Consider the following 16,138-nt stretch of genomic DNA (forward strand, 5'->3'; position numbering starts at 1 on the left):
AAAACAGTCTTTTGCATCGTTTGTTTAATCATATTCTAAACTGCTGCTCCCCGACCTGACGACTCGCACAAAAAGCTTATTTTTTGCTTTCTCGCCGAGAGAAAATCGATAGCACTCTCATGCCTGTCGACTTAAATATGAGGCTGGAGCCATGAGATGGTTAGCTTAGCTTAGCATAAAGACTGTAAGCAGGTGGAAACTGCTAGCCTGGCTCTGTCTGAAGGTAAAGCACCTCTAAAGATCATAAATGTTCATCTCGTTTGTTCGATTTGTGCAAAAGTGCAAAAACGCCAAGTTGCAGTTGTAAGAGGATTCACGTACGAGTACGAGAGTGAAATCAATCTTCTCATCAAACTCTTAGGAGGAAAACGCATTTCCAAAAATCTTTAATTATTCTTTAAAACAGCAACGCAGCACTTATTAAGGCGGCTGATGGCACGAGGTACTCTGACTTAATTACATATTACTTAAGACACATTTTTACATTTTCTTTCATGTCTCAATTTAAACTAAAGAATCAGTATATTGCTGACAACACGCTTTTGATGAGTATGCATTTGGCTTTGTAGGACCGTGTGAATCACAAACAGATTTTAGAGTGAATTAAATGTGTGAAAACACTGATTGTGCAAATTATTCATGACCAACTTCTAATGTTTTGCCATAATCTGCAAACACATTCTCCCATGTGTCTCCTCCCCCACAGCTTTCTTTCCGTTTCTATAAAAGATAAAATAGTAAAGATGCCCTTTGGGGTAATTCCTGTAAACAAAGAAATACACTCGGTGTTACTCACCAAAACACTGCGTGACTCCCTGAGGTCTGACAAACATGTGGAATGCATTCCCTTCGGTATTATCTCTGCATATTGCACACAGTCTTTGTACTTTATACTGGGAACTTTTGCACATGCCATCGTCTTTGTTCAAATACTGTCCAGCTCTTTTTATTCAAAATATGTATATATATTTAGCAGATAATTTCATGTTAATTTTTCTATTACACATTTATGATTCTTTCCTTTTGCAGTGTTGTCTTACTAGTTGTATTGTTGGGCACCAAAATATCAAAGCAAACACCTTGAAGCTTGGCAAAAAAATTCTGATTCGTCAAACAACATTTGGACAGCATATAAAAAAATCCATGTTGAGTAGCTTTGCAGTCTTCTTCTACAGAAAATGAGGAGCCACTGATGTAGAAAGTGCTCTGTAGCGCTGCTGGAGGTCAGAAACTCCACAGGGCACCTTTAAAAGAAGACTGGCAGCATTACGTTTGTTTATCCGCCTTGAGAGGCTGATATCACTGAATGAGACGGTTGATCTGACATCTGTTTAACAAGCAGAGTTCCTCCTGTCTGAACTCTGACAGACGGCGGTCAATAGAGAGCTGCAGTGATCTGGATTGGCTGTGAGGTGGCTCTGTGTAGAAAACCAACACATTAAATAAAGTGGAACCTGAACCTACACTGTTCCTGTATCGCCGACAGACACGCGGGGTCGTTTTAGTCACAGGAACCTTTTCATCCACTCTGCTGGATAACATCACAGCGATGCTATTTCTGGAAATGAATTAGTCTTATTTCAGCTAAAAGCCATGCAATGTAATGCCCACTGAAGGTATTAACTTAAGAGGATAGAGAGAGGCTAAGGAGAGACCGTCATCACTTTGAAATAAATAAATAACAAACAAACGCTCATGTTAATTACAGCTATTTTTTCTCCTTTCTCTGCAGGCTGACAGCTGCTGACCAAAGTCTGACAGCAGGTATTAGTCAAATGGAGTTTTAAACCACAAACTCTATCAAATGCATTTATGTCATTGCATCACAGTACTACAATTATATCCATGATGTCAAAAAGCTTTGATCACATCTCCAGGAACACTGGCAATAAAACTGGTCTTTTTTTTTCCAGTGAGGTTTTGGTTAAAGAAGAAGTTCTACGAACATCACGCAAAGCTGCAAGGCAACCGGAAATGTATAGCTTCACTCAGAAGAGCAAACGTCTGCACACGGACTCCAAACCACAGATTCATTTAAATGGGCAAAAAAGTTTCGATCTCGGTGGGATCTTCATGTCGGGTCAAAATGTTTTAAATGAAGACCAAACCCAGAGTTATGTTTCCACTTCTCCATGAAGAGTCAAGGATCAGACTGTTTCCTGTCTTTTCTATTGAAAGTACAAATTCAGTCACAGTAGACTTTCCTCATCAATACACTACTTTTGCAAATATATGAGCACAACTTAACATCATTGTAAGTCTTGTAATGAAGGCAGTTCAGGCTGTAACCACCTTTGTTATAGTTTTCTTATCTGCAAGATTCTTACCTCTCAATTAAGGATATTGTGAACCAATCAAAAACGCATTACTGATATACAGTATTAAATAATTTGTCCTTTGAGGTCATTCCAACTTATGAATCCACGTTGCAATTCAGCAAAGCGCACATATTTCTACATTCACTATATTTCAGCTTCTCAAATGTGAAGATTTGCTGCTTTTCTGTTTTATATAACTGTAAAATATAAATATCTTTGGATTTTGGCATGCTGTTGTGACAAAACAAGTAGTTTGAGGACCTGACCTCTTGGAGTATATAACAAGTATTTTGAAGACTTAACAATCAATAGATGAATCGATAAGGAAAATAAGTTTAGTTGCAGCCCCATCATGTAAATCACAACACCTGCTGAGCTCACATGTGAACAAATGCACCTCCACCACACTGATGAAGGGAGGCCATGTGACACGGTCTCAAAAGACACCAAGTGGACCTAAAGTTTGGGATTGTTTTGTCATGCCACATTCATCTCATAAGACAAAATCAGACCTGAGCAGTAGATTCAGAATTCGGCAGCGTGAACGGGGCCTCTGAGTCTCTGGGTCAGAGGAGACAAACGGTCTCCATGGTGCAGCCTGCTGGCACAATGATCTGGCATAAAGCTGGTTATCTATCTGAACAGCTGAGCGGATGATTCAACACACACACACACATGCATCTGCAGAGGAAACACCATTATAGTGTGATTTAACGCTGCACTGCTGGAGGATTTGTCCGTGAGTTGTTTGTGTTGGTGGCCCGCCCGCAGACACACTTTAAACACATTTCCATTCAATTGAAATGAAAACAATGCAGATGTCTGGATGAGCCCGCTGCAGGGGCCTCCCTCCCTGCACGGGCACCCACTTGGCACGATGATATCACACAGCTAGCTGCTGGTGCAGCTGTAACGCGAGCGTGCTGACAAATGACAGCCTGCATGGCGCATTGGAGACGCTGTAAAGTTTAAAAGGACTGCGTGCGGTGCCGCGCGTGCAAGCCCGCCTTACCTGGGGATGCAGTTCGGGGAGGATCCGTCTATCTCCCATGTGGCAAACAGGTTCATGGGCACCGGTCTGTTGAGAGCTCCGCTCCCGGGGAAGCTCAACCGGCCACTTCTCTCCGCCATGGTTTCGGGCTGCGGCTGCGGCTGCTGGGACTGTCCGACACCGAGCTGGGGGTGGGAGGGTGGTGGGGGGGGTTGTAAACAGCAGACCGGTGCGGGGGTCTTCCGTGCGCGCGCGTTTGTGTGCGTGTGTGTGTATCCGTTAAATAGAGCCGTGACACGCTCACGTTAGTGCGATGCGAACGGCGGAGGACGAGCTCATTTCTCCGTCCATGTATACTGGGCCGGGCAGGTCGGTGTGGTCCTTGTATATCGCGGAGGAACTGCAGTGGAGCAGCGCAGGAGTGAACGGACCGACCGCTGAGCTTGTTGTGCCAACCACGCTGCTCCGGGTGTATGAGGGGTGATTAGTGCCACACAGAGAGGGGCGGAGGAGAGCCAGGAAAAGCCAGCATAGACTACATACAATTCTTAGTTACATTTAAAGTAGTAGGTAACCCTAACCCAGTGGTTTACAATCTTCATGTGACGAATAATAATAATACCTATTTTTTCCCTTTGATTATTAGTAGTATTAGCCTCCTGCTGTTTGCTTAGAAGTAGTAGCCTATTCAGATCTTTTATTTAGGCAAAAGTAGTAATACCAGAGTGTAGAAATACTCTGTCCAAGTAGTTGTTACAAGTAAAAGTACAAACGTATAAGCATTGAAATGTACTGAAAGTACCAAAGCTAAAAGTAAATTATGCAGGAATGGCCCATTTTATATGCAGCTGGTAAAGGTGGAGCTAATTGCAATAACCTATCACAATCAGAATCAGCTTTATTGGCCATGTATGCGAACGCATACAGGGAATTTCTCAATGCACATACACAGAAATTACAAATAAAACAGTGCAGCCTACTGCCCGGTGGCTGACAATAAATTGATCATATTTGTTATCAAGATTAAGATTAAAAACTACAATCCTGTCCTCAAAAATCTATTGGAGTGGGAGTATTAAGTATAGCATCAAATGAAAATATTCAACTTGGTAGAAAAATCTGTTCAAATGTTTCAGAAAACCATCCTGTTATAAAGAGATGTTCTCATTATAATAATAAACTGAGCAGATTTCTTTCTTAAAGCGGTACTCATTACTCTGCCACTGCTCTCAGTCTTCTTCAGCTGGCCCTTGCTCGGGCATTAACCACCCCTCATATTTGCCCCCCCAGGAAAAACGTCATTGACGGTCTCTCCAAACTGCATTTTTGCCCATTTCTCTGGCAGGTGCATCGGGCGCAGGTCTGGGCAGATCCATGTGCACGAGCTGTGTCGCCAGATCGATTCCCCAAATGTATTACTGCCCAGTACTCAGACACACAGGTGCACTGCTGCAAAATCACCCTCCTTTAACTGTCACTGTGCTGCTTTAAAAAAAAGGTTAAATCCTCTCCTTATTGTGCAATGTGGTGTACATTTTTAAGAACACACTTTTACAAACTATACTGTTCCCACACCAGACAACAATTTTCAAATTATAAATTAATAAATTAATATGTATTACAATAATGAATACTGATAACTCATATTTATTGTGCACACACAGCTTTGTATTCTGGGGTTTGACGACAAGCAGGTACTGCCACCGTGTGGTGATCCGTGTAGTTGAAGTTGAGGCCCTGAAGAACACAATTTCACATAATTAAACTTGTCGTGTTTTGCAACAAGTTTAACTCTTGCTTTTGGGAGGAGGAACCTTTTACCATCAAGGTCTTCAGCACTGCATGACATGGACTTGGTCACTTTAAGGATTAATATGAGTTGATAAACATATATTAGTATATTTCCTTTTTTATCTGCAACTATTGTCAAGGAAAACACAGTTTACTCATTAGTTTTTTAACTTACATCTCTGACCCCCAAAACAATTATTATATGTTTCCCCCGGACTTCCACCTTTTTCTATTCCAGACATGCTGGCTGACCCTCTGGGCTCCCCCCTACAGGACCCTGACCTTCAGCTGCTCCCTTGCAGCCAACAACAGTACAGCCCCGCCAACCTGCCCTTCTCCCTCTATGGCTCTCCACCCTCCTCCACCTCCTCTCCATCATCCTCCTCCTCCTCTTTGCAGCCCTGCCATCCTCCCTACCACTACAGCCCTCATTGCCTGGAGGCCCCCTGTGATCCCGGCCTTGAGCATTCGTCTGCCAGCTTAGTCACTGGTTAATTTGCACATTTAAATTTTTCAAACCTTTCCTAACTACCCAAACTGAACAACAGAATACAAAGGAGTTAAAATGAGCTCCACCGTAAACATCTGCAGCAGGAATAATGTAATATCCATATATAATAGTAAGACACTGACAGGGATCATAGATAGTCCTCACTTTAGATGAGGTCACACAAAATACTTAACTAATGACGAGTAACTACCTGAAATAATCATGAATTGCAGTATTAATACGCGTTCATAAAGCATATATTAACAGTCCCTAACCATTAGTGCATATCTAAATCATTTACTTACACTTTATAAAGGATGTTATTAATCATCTACAACTCCTAATAATTGGTTAGTAATATATATATATAATACTTCATTTACAAATTGGGAATCCATCATTTATAAAGTATAAAAATACAATCATAAAACACATAGACAAGTTTATTAATCAAGAATAAAACATTTATAACTGTTTATGAATTGCATACTAATGTAGTGTAGTGTTAATGTAGGAACAATGCTTTATAAATGATGAATTAAGTGTTTACTCATACTTAACTAATGCTTCATAGTGTCTAGTTATTATAAAGTCTTAACCATAATCTAATAATAAATGTTCTCTCACTTCAAGTAGAATACGGGCTGGATTAAAGAATACATTAAACAGAATGCTTTTGAAAAATGTTCATCTTTAAATAAAGTCTTTAAATCAAACCAGAATAACAGTGTTTTCAAACCTTTTTAAGAAGAAAACATGTCCTCATGAACAAGTGCACACAAAATTAAAAAGCGGAAGTAATTCGGTGGGAAGTTGAGTTTGAAAATTCACACCGGAAGTGTAGTTAGTGGTGTATTGGCAGTGAATCGCACCGTCTGTGTGAGCGCTGCTGTCAATGTCAGGAAGAGTTTACAAAGTGTAGTTAATGCACAAACCAGAAGACCACAACCGACCTTCAACGGCTGATGTTTGTCTGTCTGTCTGCTCGAAATGGCGGAAGTGAGCCAACCGGTTGTTAGGTATAAACAAGAAACTGTTTTTCTGCAGCGCTGCAGCGCCGCAGCGCCGCAGGGGCACGTTTCATATTAACCTCTGACTGTTTACGCCATTTTAAGTAATTAGTATTAGTAATGTTTACATTACTGCAAGATTAAACTCAAATGCATTGTATAGGCACATTTGTCTGTGTATTTGTGTACTCAAACACATGTTTTACTGTATTATTTGAATTTAAATCTACATGGTTTGTGTAAAAGTGTGTGTTAAGTCTTATTGTAGGCAGCCAGGAGAGTACAGAGGTGTGTTTCCCACCCTGTGTCTGGTTTGTGAAGTTAAGTGTTCTGTCTCTCTGCTTGTTCCTCAGTGTTGTCCCCGAGGATGAAGGGAAACAAAAGTTCAAGAAGAGTGAAAATGTGGCTTTTTACAGGTATTTTGGGGGTTTTCACACCAATTTTATAATGCACAATTTGTATTCATCAATAACTACAATCGCCCACAGTTAATACCTTGCCGTGCAGGACTCTGAAGTGTATGCTGCATTTAATGTTGATGTTTATTGTCACTTTTTAGGCGACAGATCCAGGGACCTAACTTGCAGCACAGGGCCCTTTTGGACACCTTGGTGCTCACAGAGAAGGGGGCCCGGCTTGAACTGTTGGAACCTGACACACAGGTCTGTTATTGAAAAAACTAAACCTAGGATGATCTATTTCTTTATTAATGTTTGACACCATTGCTAAATTATATTACACTATACTATATATAATATATATATATATATCTTCTATGGATTAAGATTCCGAATTCCGAATTAATAAATTCTCTTAATTGTGTCTTACATCAATGAACTCCCCTATAGGTGATAATAACTAGGGTTAGATAACTATGTAGCAGTCGTGTCATATAATTATCTCAGAGGAATGTTTCTTCAGCACCACTGATATTCACAAACTCTTACTTTGCTGTTTTCACAGACCACACTGCTTCTTTCTGTGTCAGCGTGCAGAAATGACACGGTGAGGATATTAATAGACGAACTGCAGCCCATCAAAGCACGCTACCGGGTTCCAGATGTGCTAACGGGGGAACCGCAGTGTGAACAGTGAGCCTGCATTATGATATTAAAGCTTTGTGTTGTGTTGCACATATTGTGTTTGTTGTACAAGAGATAGATATTATGTATTGTTGAAATCAATTTAGGCCAGTTAAGAGCTTTCTGGGAGTATGTTGTTTTTGTCTAAAAATCATGAAATAAAGTTCAAATTAAAGGGCAGCAGTTTGTCTGTGGTTGACCTTTTCCCTCACCATCGTCTGGCAGGTTGAGAGCGGAGAGACAGTCGAAGGACTCCGTCACCCTTTCTTGGTCTTCAGGACGTCACCGGGTTCGCGTTTGGCATTTCCCTTTCCGACTGGAGGTCCTGTGTGAAGACGAAGTGATGCTTACCTTCAACTCCAAAGGCAAACTGTGGTTCGAGACGCTGCAGGATCCTCCCAGGTGAGGATCTCAGGGTAGAGTACTGGAAACAAATTCTACTGATGAAAAAGGGAATTAAATTAGATTTTCTTTGTGTGTTTTTTTTTCCCGTTCATGTGCACATCTCATGGTAGTGAGGTAAGAGAATACGTTTAAGCAGAAATAATATGACTCTTATTTGAAGCTTATTCTGCTCTTTAAATGCATTTGTTCTTTCTGGCTTTGTTCCTCTGACAGCTTCAAGACGAACACACAAGTTCATTATGGAAAGAGACGTTCAGGCAGTTTGTGGATATCAAAGCTAATGGTTTGTTTTTTTATGCTATTTTGTATTTTGTCATTTTAAAAGGCAGATCTGTCAAGTCTCTCCAGCCATGTAGATAGTTACAGTTATTTATTTCCAGAGGCTTTGAGATATTCACTCCTCTAATGCATTGGATCGGAGAGAAACACCAGGATTATATTTAGTAAAATACATTGGCCAGAGTACAGGTACTGAAGCAATTAAATACTTATTGTAAGTTTATAATAATCACTTTTACAGCATCTTTCCTCACAAATTTAAACGGAGAAATGTATAAAAGAATAACAGACCACAGCCACTCAACATCCTTCTTAAAGGAACTGTGAGGAACTTTTAACTTGTAATGAAACCGTCTTCATTTATTACTGATGCCTCTATATGACCTACGTTAGTAAGCAAGACATTCAGCGAGATGATTGACTATTTCTATAAAGTTATTCTTTATGCTTGCCATCGGTGCCAAAATCAACACAAATGAAAGTCCCTCGTAGAAGCTTTAAGGGGGAAAAATACACAAAACATCAATACATGAGTATAAATAAACTTCTTGTTCATCTGCAGGTCCCAGCAGCATCGGGTCCGACTTCTGTCTCCACGGGTTCAGTCATGTGTACGGTGTACCAGAGCACGCCGACGGCCTTCAGCTCAGAGACACCAGGTACACACACGTAGTATAACTAAATGCAGGTAGCAGAAACATACTTATTTATAACTATAACTACAACTTTTACTGTTCATAATCAGTTGGTAACTATGTCTTTAATTTGTGTCATTTCACAGAGATGGTGATCCTTATCGACTGTATAACTTGGACGTCTTTGCGTACGACTTGTACAGCCGCCTCGGCCTGTACGGCTCCGTCCCGCTGTTAGTGGCCCACAAAGCAGACAGGACTTTGGGTGTATTCTGGCTGAATGCATCCGAAACGTTTGTGAACGTTCATTACAGCCCGTCTGATCATCAGGTAAGTCTTGTTCCCGTGTTGTTCTCATACCGTGTCTGCCCGTATGTCTGATCCAGTCCTGCAGACTTTTGGTGCTGTTGTTGCAAGTCGTCCTGGTTGCAAACAGACAATAAAGAAGTTTATTTAACTTGATTTAAAATCAGGATGGCTTTAAAAGATAACCAGAGAAAAACATGCAAAAATGTACATTCATAACCGCGTAATAACCCCCTGCCTCTCTCAGGATGGCCAAACTCCCCCAGTGAAGAGGAAGCGGACGGAGCCACAGACTGACGTCCACTGGCTGTCTGAAAGTGGTGTGATTGACTGCGTGGTTCTGCTCGGGCCCGGTCCACAGCAGCTGTTCACCCAGTACGCTCAGCTGACCGGTGTGTGTGCAGCACTGAATGTGTGTCATTATGTTTAAATGCAGATACAAACAAAGCATGACCCCAAAAAAATAACCATTTAAAATCTTTAAAAGGATTATTCTCGAACCTTACGATGTTTATCGTGTCTTGTATGTTGAAAATGAACAAGAAGACAAATAACAACACTTTACTGTATAATTTCCACTCTTACTTTCATCCTCCAGATGTTGATGCTGACAATATTTCCGTACATTATCCACAAGAGTGACTCACAGCTACACATCTCTTCCCTCTGTCAGGATATCAAGCCCTGCCCCCCTTGTTTGCCCTCGGGTACCACCAGTGCCGCTGGAACTACGACGACGAGGCTGATGTGAAGGCTGTAGACGCTGGATTTGATCGCCACGACATCCCGTACGACGTCATCTGGCTGGATATTGAGCACACGGAAGGGAAGCGTTATTTCACCTGGGACGCCGCTCTGTTCCCCGAACCAGCCGGCCTGCAGCGCCACCTGGAGAAGAAGAAGAGGAAGGTGAGTTTTAGCGTACATTGTCGGCCTTTTTTGGGGGGGGGGTTTGTCACATGTCACTAATTATTATCGTGCATATTTTTCTTATCTTTCAGTTGGTTGTGATATCTGATCCCCACATCAAGATGGACCCTGATTGGTCGTTGTGTACCGAGGCCAGAGACGGAGGGCATTTCGTCAAGAACAGAGACGGGCAGATTTTTAAGGGCTCTTGTTGGCCTGGTAATGTTTTTCTGACTATGAATAGAGTTTAAATATGAAATGGCATCATGAAAGAATATAAAGTGGCCACCAATGAGTCACTCTGGTGCTATGATGTTGGAACTTAAACTAGCTGACAAACCAACAATGTCCAGGTAACACAAACAAAACTCAGGTCGGTAGCTTAACCAAATTTAAATCACCGCTACGATACCTCCAGACACCTTGGCCACAGTCAAAAACGGTGTAGCCCAATCCCGAACTCCACACTCACAGACTCACAGGCTTTGAGGCGCGTTCCTCAAAGTCCTCTGACAGTTTAGTTCTGTCCCAGAGTCAAATGGTTGAGTGTTTGAGGGCTCTCTCACAGACATTTTGAGCCGTTTATGAACACTTTATGAACACTTTCCTGGCTGCATTCCCCTCCTGTATGAATGCAGTTTAAATGAAACCTCTTTATATTTGTTTTTTTGTAATTGTAGCTTTTATTAACCTTTCTCACAGGTGAGTCCTATTACCTCGACTTCAGCAATCCAGACACTCGAGCATGGTACTCCAGATGTTTCGGCCTGGAAAAGTACAAGGTGAGTGTACAAATAACCCACAAATCAATGATTTATAAATATATATACACACACAATAACAATCATAAAACTATACTGATCATTGCTGAAGTTCCTTTTTTGTGGCTGTAAAATTTAAAAAGGCTTCTCAAATCCTTTCGAGCACAAATGCTTTGACACCCTACAGTAATATTAATATAACAAGATATCATGTTGTATGATATTTCGATGTGTATCACATTCTGAATCACTGAGTAGTTTTACAGCCATAAACTCGTTGATACAGGGATCGACGCCATCGTTATTTGTGTGGAATGATATGAATGAACCGTCCGTGTTCGACGGGCCAGAGCAGACAATGTCGAAGGACGCAGTGCATTGTGGGGGATGGGAACACCGGGAATTACACAACCTGTACGGCTTCTACCAGGTGAGCTGGCTCAATGACTATTTTTAATACAGGTATGACACATCAAACACATTGTCAGGGTAGAAAAAAAACATTGAAGGATGCTTAAACTCGAATAAAAGGCAGGACAGGGGAGTTTGTGTGCTGCAGGTTTGACACGTGAGAGGTGCACAACAACTCAACTAAATTAAAGTTATTAGTTAAGTGTATGAAGGGAATTACTGAACTTCTTTTGTCTGCTCACAGCACATGGCCACAGCGGAGGGTCTGATAACTCGCTCAGGCGGCTCAGAGAGACCTTTTGTCCTTTCACGCTCCTTCTTTGCTGGGTCACAGAGACTCGGTATGTTTTGAACACGAACAGTAAACTCAGGCCCGTGTGACGTCTTCATGGTTGTGTCCTTAACTGCACTGGTTGTTGTGATTGGCTCTGATTGGGATGCAGGAGCAGTATGGACAGGTGACAACGTGGCAAGTTGGGAGTATCTGAGTATCTCTATTCCAATGCTTTTGTCTCTGAGTGTGACAGGCATCGCATTTTGTGGAGGTGAGAACAGCACATGCTGGATTCATTTTTTTTTAATTATCACTTTGAGTCTCATCCTCCTCACGTCTTTGTCTCTCAGCCGACGTCGGTGGGTTTGTTCAGGATCCGGAGCCGGAGTTGCTGGTGCGCTGGTACCAGGCGGCCGCCCTGCAGCCGTTTTTCAGAGGTCACTCTGCAAAAGGGACGAAGCGCCGGGAGCCCTGGCTGTTTGGAGAGAAAGTCACCGCCGCAATCCGCAAAGTGATCCAACAGAGGTACTCCAAGCGAGGTTTCAGTCAAAGGAGTTTCATCTAACAGCCTCTGCTTTTTTGTCGTCGTTTTGCCAGCACATTTGGCTTGAAAAGGAACTTGAAATTATCAATTTCAGCCGTCTTGATTGACCAGCCAAGAAATTGATCAATATCATTAAGGGACAAGAACAAGTAAACAAAAGAGCGGCTCACCCCAACCACTACATGGACTGTTTATTAAATGCACTAGGGCGGTCGCCCCGATCTGAATCCGACGCAGCACGGTTCGGTTGGGAGTCGGAGAGAAGAGAGAGAGCCGGCCGGCCTCCACAGGTGTCTTCTTATGTCCCGCCTCATGAGTCCCCCGTCCAATCACCGGTCACCTACAGGTTACACAGAAACTGTCACACGACACAGCCCCACCCTCAGGCAGGGAGGCACACAGCATACAAAATCACACATTATGACTCGCAGTCATAACAGCTGTCCTCGACCAAAGAAATCCTTATTCAACTAACACTCATATGATTGTCGACTAATCATTTAGTTGATTTAATCGACAGTTTAAAATCATTTTAAATCTTGTGTTTACCAGAGATGCACTCATAAGTTTCTGAGAAATTAGCATATCAGAGTCAACATGCAGAATCAAGCACAATTTGTTATCTGCTTCTTGATTTTCTGATGCATTTGACACAATGATGTTTTTAATGATCCCAGTCTTGTGTCTTGTGTGCTCAGGTACTGTTTGCTGCCTTACTGGTACACTCTGTTCCACCTGGCTCACACCTCTGGTCTGCCTCCACTCAGGTTAGTGCTGCCGCCATCTGCTGCTCAGTGGAAGTACTGCAGGTCCATTTGTCATTAAACGACTCTCGTTTACCTTGTTTTCTGACACTAGAGGTCAATGTCTGTCATGTTCTGACAAGAGCATGAATTTAACTATAAACTACTAAATTAAAACATCAATAGATAGACTTTTAAAGAAAATATAAAGCTGTACAGAAGCTTATAGAAATGATGATTTTTGTTAAATTCTGTACAGACCTCTCTGGGTGGAGTTCCCAGGAGAACAGAGCACCTTCACTGTGGACAACCAGTATATGATTGGTAATTAATACCTTTTTTTAAATTATCACATTTTTGTTTTTCTGAGCTTAACTGTCTTTGATTTCCTGAAGGAGGAGCGCTGTTGGCCAGACCTGTAACCGACCCGCGTGTTCAAGAAGTCAAAGTCTTACTTCCTGCATCTGGTGAGGTAAATCAACCAACAGGTAACATATTCATGTCTGCTAGTGTATTCATGATTCACCTCCGGGTGCATGTTATATTGGGCTTGTTTCTGTTTTAGGTTTGGTATGACGTCCACTCTGCAGAGGCGCACAAAGGAGGCCGGACTCTGAGTCTTCCAGTCACCCTGGACACAGTGAGTGTTTAAAGTCTAAATTCACACAGCGATGGTTACTTCATACGTAATGAAATGACAATTCTAAACTGAAATGAAGCAGAATATTATATTATGGAGGAAACTTTTATTTTTTCTGGTGTTTCCTCTCAGGTTCCTGTGTTCCAGCGTGGCGGCTCGGTGGTCTGCAGGTCAACAGGAAGTGGCTCCTGCACAGCCGAACAGCAGCAGCTCCCCCTCTCCATCACTGTGGCCCTCAACTCTCAGGTAAGCACCAACATGTTTTTATGAAGCAAATAAAGTTCTGACCATTAGTGATACAAACTGATATACTCTATATTAACTATATTAGAGTAATTGGCTGAAGATGGCTGAAATATCAGAAACATCTTTGATTGTACATTGTTGTGCAAGTTCTTACTGTCCAATAAAGGACCGGTGGGGATTTCAGGGCTATATATTAGCAGACATGGTGTGTAGTTCTCATAACTATGTTTTCATTCGTATTTAAGCAGCTGAAACTAAGAAACGTGTTTTCGTTAGCTTAGAACAATCCCTTCATATCTACATAGGGAGCAGCTCTTCTTAACAGAGTCCGCAATGTTGTTGAGTTTCTACAGAAGCCCGGAATGGACAAACCAAACATCGGCTCTATGGAGAGCTAAAAAGAGTTAAAAGTTTTTTTAGAGAGTTTCACTTCTTTATGTTTAATTCAAAGTGATGCCTTTTTTCAGACTGAGGGAAATGTCAAACCGTGCAAAAGCTCTATCTCAGTTTAGACATGTGTTGTTTGGATAATTGAATTAGTGGAATCCTGACTGCGGTCCCTTCTCTCTGCAGGGAGTCGCTGATGGTGAGTTGTACCTGGACGACGGCCACTCCTTCAGCTACCGTGACAGAAAGGCCTTCTGCCTGCGCAGGTTCAGCATGCTGTCAGGCCGTCTGCTCTGCCGGTGAGTCATAACTCGCACCTCCTGAAGACGCATCCATTTTCAGACCACACATGAAAGGAGCTAAAAAGGTTCTACAAGTGACATGAAAGCCAAAAGCTGAAACGAACCTCAAATAGTTTGAATGTTTGAAAAGAAAACACGTCACACATGATAATTTGTTGCGTGTCGCAGTCCTGCCAGTGAAGAAGGAACGTTTGACTGTGAAGCCGTCGTACAGTCCGTCACCGTCCTGGGGCTGAAGAGCAAACCGTCCTCCGTGGTGGTGCATGTGTCAGGTGAGGAGCTCTGAAGTTACTGACGTTCACAGTTGGACCGACATTCACGAGTTTAGTAAGTACGTAAAGTTTACTTCTAGAGCACATTTAAACACAGCTTAAGCTGAGCAAAGTGCTGTAATACAGAACATCAACATGTTTAGTTACAAAGAAGAAGAAGAAAGAGAACATACCTATGACAACAATAATCAGCAATGAACAAACATTTATTTATTAGCACATATACAAAGACACGGTAAAAATGTGGTTTTATACAAGTTTGATTTTTGTGCAGGAGAGGTTAGAAGCCACAGATGGCTTATGAAAATACCTCACCTCGGATTTATTTATTTATTGATAATCAAAGATCAAAAACTTCTCTCTCTGACAATTCAGTCATAAGTCAATCATAAAAGACTTATAAAGAGGCACATTTTGTCCTGAAGGAAACCATCATATGAAGCAGTTTGATACAAAGAATCTTGTAAATTGTGGAGTTTCTTTGCTATTCTCAGTGGCAAAACACAACATATTTCTATCTGTCACCAGGTGCTAAAGACTCCTCCGCTGCATTCGAATACACGGAGAGCTGCTGCATGCTGACAGTGAGCGGCCTGGAGCTCAGAGTGGCGATGGACTGGGAGATACAGATACAGGAAGGTTAACTGTGAACGTGTCAGTCACTGACTTTCTCTCCTCTGGATTCTTATTCATGGGAGGTAAAGTAGGAAGTACAACGTATATAATATAAATATATAAAAAACGGCAAAAAGGACTGCATAAACCACTCCATGATTATGTTTTAATTATTTTACTTTTTTTGAACTTCAGTTTTACTTTTTAGAACCTTTGGTAACACGTTATAACTGCATACTATGAAGCATTAAGTATGAGGAAACACTTAATTCATCATTTATAAAGCATTGTTCCTACATTAACACTCACTAGTATGCAATTCATAACAGTTATAAATGTTTTATTCTTGATTAATAAGCTCGTCTGTTTCATGATTGCGTTTTCATACATAAATGACATTGAAAGGCCATCACTGCCTCATTTTACACTTAAAATGAAGTGTAATAATTCACTGTGCTTTCATATACGGCATTGCTTGTTGTATTATATTCAACCTCTAGTTTCGATGCAAAATTGAGATAAATATCCAACAACTCTGTAAATAAGTTTAAATGTGTACTGCGATTAAATTTGTAGTTTTTCAATCATTTTGGATTCAACTTCTTTGTGTCAATAGCCACCGATTAATTATTCTATTAACATCTTTATCTTATGAAAGGAATCAACTGTTTGAAAACTCAATTAAAATATAATCTTATAGATGTAGCTAATATGTTCTGATGTATTA

General features: G+C 41.4%; 2 protein-coding genes across 3 annotated transcripts in view; one reads left to right on the forward strand and one right to left on the reverse strand.

Annotated features, from left to right (window-relative positions):
* The window catches only part of pacs2 (phosphofurin acidic cluster sorting protein 2), a 50,317-nt gene extending 46,650 nt beyond the window's left edge, over positions 1–3,667 (reverse strand). For both annotated transcript variants that reach the window (XM_079174375.1, XM_079174374.1), the window contains exon 1: positions 3,331–3,667. In XM_079174375.1, coding sequence (XP_079030501.1) covers positions 3,331–3,449 — 119 coding nt within the window. In that variant the 5' untranslated portion in view covers positions 3,450–3,667. The remainder of the gene's footprint in view (positions 1–3,330) is intronic.
* Positions 3,668–6,467: 2,800 nt separating this feature from the next.
* ganc (glucosidase, alpha; neutral C) lies at positions 6,468–15,998 on the forward strand. The gene is made up of 25 exons (XM_079174387.1): positions 6,468–6,609; positions 6,954–7,016; positions 7,160–7,262; positions 7,564–7,691; positions 7,908–8,084; positions 8,198–8,201; positions 8,301–8,370; positions 8,929–9,025; positions 9,148–9,331; positions 9,555–9,699; positions 9,981–10,216; positions 10,309–10,435; positions 10,919–10,998; positions 11,264–11,407; positions 11,633–11,729; positions 11,832–11,933; positions 12,013–12,187; positions 12,905–12,973; positions 13,209–13,273; positions 13,345–13,421; positions 13,515–13,589; positions 13,722–13,835; positions 14,409–14,521; positions 14,693–14,796; positions 15,325–15,998. Exons 1-25 carry the CDS (start codon positions 6,581–6,583, stop codon positions 15,438–15,440), a joined length of 2,694 nt encoding a protein of 897 aa, XP_079030513.1. The 5' UTR covers positions 6,468–6,580; the 3' UTR covers positions 15,441–15,998.
* The last annotated feature ends 140 nt before the right edge of the window (positions 15,999–16,138 follow it).

This window comes from Pholis gunnellus, assembly GCF_910591455.1.
Source record: "Pholis gunnellus genome assembly, chromosome: 15".
NCBI lineage: Eukaryota > Metazoa > Chordata > Actinopteri > Perciformes > Pholidae > Pholis > Pholis gunnellus.

What these genes read in the sequence shown, in the direction of transcription:
- ganc (XM_079174387.1), top strand. Translation starts at nt 6,581, where the DNA reads ATGGCGGAAGTGAGCCAACCGGTTGTTAG. An exon ending in ACAGCCCGTCTGATCATCAG is followed by an intron (nt 9,332 to 9,554) that starts GTAAGTCTTGTT and finishes TGCCTCTCTCAG; the next exon opens with GATGGCCAAACTCCCCCAGT. An exon ending in TCAGGCCGTCTGCTCTGCCG is followed by an intron (nt 14,522 to 14,692) that starts GTGAGTCATAAC and finishes TGCGTGTCGCAG; the next exon opens with TCCTGCCAGTGAAGAAGGAA.